General features: G+C 36.0%; 1 protein-coding gene and 1 non-coding gene across 2 annotated transcripts; one reads left to right on the forward strand and one right to left on the reverse strand.

Annotated features, from left to right (window-relative positions):
- Positions 1–3,730: 3,730 nt before the first annotated feature.
- Positions 3,731–5,081, reverse strand: LOC112504410 (the record flags this gene model as incomplete). Its single annotated transcript, XM_025108353.1, has 1 exon — positions 3,731–5,081. A coding segment is annotated over exon 1 (1,351 nt), but the record flags the coding sequence as incomplete, so codon positions are not given.
- A 754-nt stretch (positions 5,082–5,835) lies between these two features.
- On the forward strand, positions 5,836–5,942 carry LOC112504411. Its single transcript, XR_003068187.1, has one exon. It is a non-coding gene; the product is annotated as a small nucleolar RNA R71 (small nucleolar RNA).
- Positions 5,943–8,415: the final 2,473 nt, after the last annotated feature.

Genomic DNA, 8,415 nt, shown 5'->3' on the forward strand with positions numbered 1-8,415 from the left:
TCATCAAAACACTATAATTTGGTTATTATTAACTCGATTATTAGTGTTATTGAGAGATCTGGGATCAACACATGTCCTCTACTCCTCGAAGTGTAGGTTGGTGGATTAACGGGAGATTCCTCCCTTTCTTCAGATGCAGGGCGAGCGGTTCTCTCTTATCTTCATGATCGACTAGACATCTGCAGATATTTTAGTATTAAATATCACGTATTCAAATTCCCAAATATAATATTGTTGGACCGATACTAGGGAACCGCTCACATGATATTGTCCGCTTTGGGCTGCACCTCCCGGCAATAACCCCTCACGGCTTTAAAACGCGTCACTGGYAGGAGTAAGATCCCCCCTTCCTTATAAGGAAGACGAATCCCCCTAGCCTCACCGATGTGGGATGCTCTTGCATTACTACAGGAGTGTTGGGTTTAAGAATCGCCGATTTGACCAGCTCGAGGGAACGATGAGGCGGAAGTCCAACATTCCCCACCCTAGCTTTGATACCAATTGTTGGACCGATACTAGGGAACCGCCCACATGATATTATCTGCTTTGGGCTGCCCCTACCGGCAACAACCCCTCACAGCTTTAAAACGCGTCACTGGTAGGAGTAAGATCCCCCCTTCCTTATAAGGAAGAGGAATCCCCCTAGCCTCACCGATGTGGGATGCTCCTGCATTGCTATAGGAGCGTTGGGTTTAAGAATCGCGGATTTGACCGACTCGAGGGAACGATGAGGCAGAAGTCCCAACAAATATGGTGTCCGAGTATAGGTATGTACCTGTAAATTCATAATTACATTGGCCATTTGTAATTTGAATTCACCTTACATATTGCCCTCTTTAACCCATTATATTTTATTCCCAGTGACACTAACAATGTCTGGGACCCTTAACATGCAAATGACAGTTTAAGTCTAGGTATCATGCTTCGAATACCTAAATCTCTTAAACTAAGGCTCTGATACCACATCTGTAACACCCCCAAAACCACATTTGCATATAACACATATTTCATTACATGGAAATATAGTTTACATCGCAAGGTCCCACTAGTACAAAGATTCTAATATGTACAAAATCTACATATGAAAAATTCCAAAATAAAATCCTGTACTATCACATGTAATAAAACATGTATCTTCAAAAATAAGCAATCTCAAGCAGATCCTCAAAAGCAGATATCAGATTAGGAAAATAATCATATTTTCCCTTTCCCCTTATTATCCATGGACCCCGCCATTCCTGCACCGCATATTTTAAAGACAATAAAATGAGGGTTAGATTATAAGGGTCTAGTGAGTGAATCCCTTCTTTGCAAATGCAGGGTGATAAATACGAAAATATAGTATAATAATTTTGTTCAGGAATATTTGCAATACATTCAAGTAAAGTAGTTCTCAATGACATGTATAATAGGATAAATCCAAGATCCTCGGTTCTTATAAATAAATACATCTGCTTAAAGATTTGACGTTCCCAATAAATATTATAACCAAAACTTCTTTGAATCATCAGATCATTCCTTTGTAATTATTAACAGAAAGATTTAAGGCAATACTTGCTCTTTTATGACAAACCATTTTCCCCTTCTCAATAACATCTAAATTATTATTTCTAATTAGGAATAATATCTTTAATTCATCAGGTCACAAAGAAATGATGAATCAAGGTTATTAAATTCAATTAGTGATAATAATAAGAGTTAAAAATAATATCTGCATATGACAATGCCACCCTTATTCCAAGTACACCTCTTCTTGATATGCCACCCTTATTCCTCCATCAAAACAGAGCTACTTATCATAACAGACAAAAGTCACCACGCATGAAAGTACTCATTCCCAGTTCCAAGCCAGAATAGACAAAAGTCACCATGTCTGGGGGAATTACCTCTTAAAATAAGTTTCGTACCAAAACAAACTTACGTCACCACGCTTGGTAGAAACAATGTATAAAATCCAATTCCATACCAAAACAGACTTACGTCACCACGCTTGCTAGGAATGTTTCCCAAAATATAGTTTCATACCAAAACAGACTTACGTCACCACGCTTGGTAGAAACATTTTCAAAAATCCAGTTCCATACCAAAACAGACTTACGTCACTATGCTTGGTAGGAACACATCTTTTATTAAAAAAGTTATAAAATACCCCTTTGATAAATCCATACTCAAACTCAATAATAGATATTTTAATTATATAAAATGTCTAAAATTAATCAACATTTGAAAATATAAGTCACCCGGATAAGTTATCCGGATATACAATATGGACAACTCTATCTCTTCTTGTCCGATATACTAATTCGGACAAGACTTGGTCGAGTTAAGACTAAATCGCATGATTCATGTCCGGTTTAAGGCAATCCGGACAACACATGATTGATTTAAAACTAAACCGCTCAATATGTGATCGGTTTATAACTAATCCGCACAACCCTTAGGCGATTTAAGACTAAATCGCACCATGCTTAATCGTATTCATACTTCTCTGTTCAAAACCTTTTTCCAGTTTATATAATTCAAAATCTCACTAACTCCCTAAATCGCATGACTCTTGAGCGATTTATAATTAAGTCGGTCACCTCTTATCCTGTTTAAGAGTAATCCGGACAAGCCTTGTCCGGTTTAGACTTAATTTGGTCACCCCTTGTCCGAATAAAGATTATTAATTAAAATACTGATTTCTTTCCAATAATAAACAACATTCAAGTAAAACCAGTAACAAATTTTATGCAAAAAGGTTTAGAAATCACTCACCTTGAAGTAAGAACTTAGATTTGAAGAAGATGAAAAGTAATTTGAATCCAACTCTTGATTATCCAGACAGCACTTCTCAAAACTCTCCTTTTCCAATTGAGGCAAGAAAACTTGCCTCATAACCCAATCCTTATATTTATACTTTCCTTACATGGAAAGTCGGCTACCCTATATGCATGCACAAATTTTACCCATGCATGCACACACACATGAACATACCCATTATATATATATATATATATATATATATATATATATATACACATAACACACATACTGTGTGTCCAAATTCACTGATCAATTCTTCATTTCTTCATATCAATCATGACAGATTCATATATTTCATGTAAGAACATCAAGATCCTTGAGAGGAAAAGTCAATGCATGTAAAGCTCAGTCAAACCTCTATTATGAATGGATTATTACAATTAAGCTCCCCTCACACTAATTACAAAGATTACCACCTATTTATATGGTCAACATATTAATACAAAGTCAAAGTCAAACTAGTCTAAGAAAGTCAAACAYGCTGACTTTACAATTATAGACTAAAATTAATCTTTCAAGACGAATATAATTAATACTGATTTCTCAGTCCTAACACATACATATATATACATATAACTATTTATCATATTATGCATATATCCCTATGCATAAAATGCACATACTCACATATTAAATTCACGTAAGCATGTATCCATATAAACAATTAATTCACATAATAAATACCTTAGGTAATAACCAGAACCCGGTTATCACACCGTGGTTCCACCTTTCTTTCGTACACATTTACCGGACTCGCCAACCATTACTAGAAATGATGTATATAATACCCACAACTAACCACTTCAAAAAAAATTTCTTAACGACCCCACTTTCATGATGGGATTTAATCTCCTTTGTGGTTGCACCTTTCCAACACTATTTTCTTCCAAAATTATCTTATGTTGGCAAAAAGACGGACTAATACCTCTAATGTCGGCAATGGTCCAGCCTATGGCTCTTTTGTGAGCTTTCAACACCTCTATCAACCTTAATTCTTGTTCATTACTTAACTTTGAAGAAATAATTACGGGTAATTTTTCCTTCTCCATAAGATAAACATACTTAAGGTGACTGAGGAGTGACTTTAATTCTAACTCCAGGGCTTGCTCTATGGATGGTGCTTGGACAATTATGTCCTTAAAGTCAAGTTGTTCAAATGCCGCTAGATCTTCTAAATCTTCCAACTCAACATTTTCTTCCATTATGTTCTCAAAATTTTCCCCAATATCACTTTTGTAGGGAGTGTCAATCAAATTTATCTCTAGATCTTCACCTAAAGCAGAGATGACTGAACAATCACCTACCTTTCCATGAAATTTAAGGGAACTAAATACATTGAATTTCACTTCCTGATCACTTACTCTCATGGTTAACTCCCCTTTTTGCACATCGATTAATGTTCTCTCAGTTGTAAGAAAAGGTCGACCTAAAATGATCAGGACATTCTTGTCAGCTTCATAATCCAAAACTTCAAAATCGGCCGAAAAAATAAATTTATCGACTTGGACCAAAATATCCTCTATTTTAATCTTAGGATAAGCAATGGACCTATCCGCCAATTGTAAATTCACGGTAGTCGGACGGACTTCTCCTATTCCTAGTTTGTTAAAAACTAACAATGGCATAAGATTAATGCTTACCCCCAAATCACATAGGGCATGACCTGCTTCTTTTCCTCCTATAGAACATGGGATGGTAAAACTTCCCGGGTCTTTTAACTTTGGAAGAATTTTACATGTAAGAAGTGCACTACATTCTTTGGTCAAAGCAACCGTTTTAAATTCATTCAACCTTCTCTTTTTATTCAGAATGTCTATCAAAAATTTAACATAGCTTGGCATTTGCTCAAGAGCTTCTACCAAAAGTATGTTAATATGGAGTTGCTTAAAGATGTCCAAAAACTTCTTAAATTGCTCGTCCACATTTTTGGTTTTCATTCTTTCTGGAAAAGGTAAATTATGCAAATATGGAGTTGGTTGAATGGATTTTTTTGGTTGGACAGTGGGCACAATCTTCCCACTATGGGAAGTTTGAGCTGAGAGCTGTGTAGTGATGGAAGTAAATGCAGGGACTGTTTTCTGGACAAAAAATGAATTTTGAGTTTCTCCATTGAGAGGACTCAAAATTGGAAAATTTGGCATATCAAAAGCATGTGAAACCTCGTTTTGATGGGTCAATTTTTCAGCGTTTTCATTTGTGTGATTATTGACTCTCGAATTATCCTCACTCAACACGGTTACGGCTTTGATATGTTCTTTACCCTTAGGGGTTTCCATGTCACTAGACAAAGTTTCTAAAGGTGTATGGAAAATTGGCCGAGTTGGGTTTCGAAACTTCTTAACATTGCATTGGTTTGATTTATAAAACCTTTAAGTAATGATTTTAGTGAACCATTATCGTCCGATGCATTTTGCCTAGGCACGTGGGATTGTGAGGGTTGCCCATTTTGATAGTTGTGAGGAACACCTTGCCCATATCCAAGGGGATTTTGTAGCCGATTTTGGACTTAGGTTACCTCGGGGGTTGAAGTCCAGGATTTCTCGGCCCAAGAATAATTGGGGTGATTCCTCCAATTTGGGTTATATGTGGGAGAAAATGGGCTATTTTTAGCATGACTCCCAACATAATTCACCGAGACGGGATTTCCGAGGCAATATTCATAAGAATGGCCCTCACTGCAAAAGACACAAGATTCAGTCATAGATTGATTGGACATTATGGATTGAGCTTGATTTTTTTGTCCATTTAAGTTTAAATTGTTTTTAACCAAATTAGTTAAAGCTACAATTTGTGCATTTAAAGAAGAGATGGCATCAAGTTCATGGATGCCTGATGCAGATTTAGAAACAACAGCACGAAGATTTGACCATTCAGTATTATTATTAGAAATTCGTTCCAAAATGTCATACCCCTCGTTATAAGTCTTAGCTCTAAATGCTCCACCGGCCATTGCGTCAAGAATAATTGTAGGGGAACTGGAAAGTCCATTGTAAATTGTCTCCAATTGTCTCCAATTGTCTCCAATGAGGGATTTCGTGGTGAGGACATTTCCGTAGAAGGTCCTTGAATCTCGCCCATGCATCTGAAACCGCTTCATCTTCTTCTTGGCGAAACGTCATAATTTCATTTCTAATTTTTAAATTCCTTGTTGGAGGAAAGTTTTTTTTTTAGAAATTTTTCCGCCAAACCATTCCAAGTTAGGATTGAGTTTGGAGGTTGAGAATTTAGCCATGCTCTACTTCTATCCTTTAAAGGAAAAGTGTCAAGCGTAAGGCTTCTTGTGTGACTCCGGGAATTTTAAAATGATCTGTCATTTCTATAAAAGATTTTTAAATGATAATGCGGATCTTTCGATGATAATCCCCCAAACTGACCCATTGTGGAAATCATTTGAAACATTCCCGGTTGTGGTTCAAAAGTTGTTGCTGTCATTTCAGGCCTACCTATTCCCGCGGCCAACTGACCAAATTCGGGAGTTGCGTAGTTCTGTATGCCTCTACTTTTATCATCGACAACTTTAACCGTGGCCTCCCGATGAGGTAAAGCATTCCCCATGGTACGATTTAAATTAGGAGTTTGCCGATTATTTCTACCTCTTCTAATGGTTCTTTTGTAATTCAAGATCGAGAGGTAAAAGTTCACCTTGTTGTAGCCATGGCATACAACACGGAAACTGCAATTGAAACAAATGATCAAGGCTCTAATGAAATCAGTATCTCAAGATAAAAATCGCACCAATCCCCGGCAGCGGCACCAAAAACTTGACAGGCTAGGGATCATTCGTGTTCACACAGTGGGCACAAAGTCCCCATTGTGGCGGTGCAAGTGCACGCCGACACTATGATCGCTTGCAAGTAATAAAGTGGTAAAATACAGAGATCTTTTCCACAGGGACTGGACTATAGAGATTTGGAGACTTTCATGAACTTCTTGCTCGTGTTTGGGTTTATGAATAAAAGATGGATTTATGTTTATAAAAAACTTTAAAAGACTAAAATAGCGAAATGAACTTATAGACTACAGAATGGGCATGGGTGTAAGTGTTTCTTAAGATAAAATCAACAATAAAATGGTTAGAAACTTATGAGTTGTTTATAAAAATTTCAATCTCTCGAAAGTGAAATTTTACAAACGGTCCCCATAAAATTCCACAAAGTTCCTACGCTCACCAATTCGAAACTTGCCGATTTAGCTAAATAGAAGAAGAAATAAAATTCATACCCAAATCTCTTTGTGATAAGAATAACCATCGCTTAACCCTTAGCTAAATACACACAAAATTTGCATCTCTATGTAATTATCAAAGACTCTTACGAGTTCTTTGTGCATCACTTAAGCCGTATTTTGGATCCGCCCATCTCTGGGTCTAAGATCTAATATTAACACTTCAAAGTAATCGGCTTATCTGCGTCGAGTTTAAGTCCCGTCTTAAGTGACCAAGTTTACAAAGTGGTAAAGAGTAAAAACACCCAAATATTGTGTAAAAATCCTAAATTAAACTCACACCCACACCCATACGAGTAAATTAGCTCATAATAGACATAATAAAATGCAAGACGGTAAATAAGACTAAAATGTAACTTTCATTAATATAAAAGTAAACTATGTTCCCACAGTGGTGAGACTGTCGGCCAAAAATTACAACTTCAATACAAGAAAATAAAATGCTAAGCTAAAACTAAGAGAAGAAAAGAAGACCTTCAGCTAGTAAAATACTTTTAAGGATGATTAAAGGGATGATAAAAGGATGATCTTCAAATGAGCTCCAAAGTCTCTTTCTATAGGGGGAATGGATAAGGATGAAGCCTTTATGTTGGGTTCAAGATTGTGCTAATATGTTGTATTCAAGTTCTCTCAATTTTGTAATAGTTAGCTTTACTACTTTCTTAGTATAAATAGATTTTTAGTAGCTTAATTGTAGTTAGTTATTGTTAATCACTTGTAATATTCTCTCAAGAAATATCATTTCAATGTTTGGTGAAAATCTCTCTCTTCTCTCAATTGTATTAGAAGATTTATCTGATTTGTATGATAATTGGGATTCACACTTTATCCAAAGGAAATAAAGTACAAATAAACCTTGGGGCAAAAACCAAAAAACAACTTAAAATAATACAAAGGTACAATTTTACAGCCAACTACAGTTGGAGGAAATCTCTGGGCAAGCTCTGCAAGCTATACATCCTCCAAAAAGTAGAAATCTGACAAAATTTGTGAACATCCCACAGTGGTGACACATTGGGTAGTTGTCAGAAAATGCAGGTTTTCGAAATAAAATTTCTTTCTTTGTGTTTCATCATCTTTTTAAACTTTTAGAAATATCGGGCAAAAACAAGGAAATTGGTTATTTAATAGATGCAAAAATTAACTCTAAAAAATGAGAGTTATCACATGCAGCTTCACATAATGTATGATTTCTCCTTTCAACAACTCCATTTTGTTGTGGAGTCCGAACTGTTGTGAAACTTTGAGAAATACCTTTGTCATTAAAGAAGATTTTAAGAACACTGTTTTAAAATTTAGTGACATTGTCACTTCGAATTGATATGACAAGTTGATCATTCGAGACTTTCGTTCGCTTCACAAAGTTGATAATTCTTCATAATGCAT

Source organism: Cynara cardunculus, unplaced genomic scaffold (assembly GCF_001531365.2).
Source record: "Cynara cardunculus var. scolymus isolate 2C unplaced genomic scaffold, CcrdV1 Un_Scaffold_5508, whole genome shotgun sequence".
NCBI classification, from domain to species: domain Eukaryota; kingdom Viridiplantae; phylum Streptophyta; class Magnoliopsida; order Asterales; family Asteraceae; genus Cynara; species Cynara cardunculus.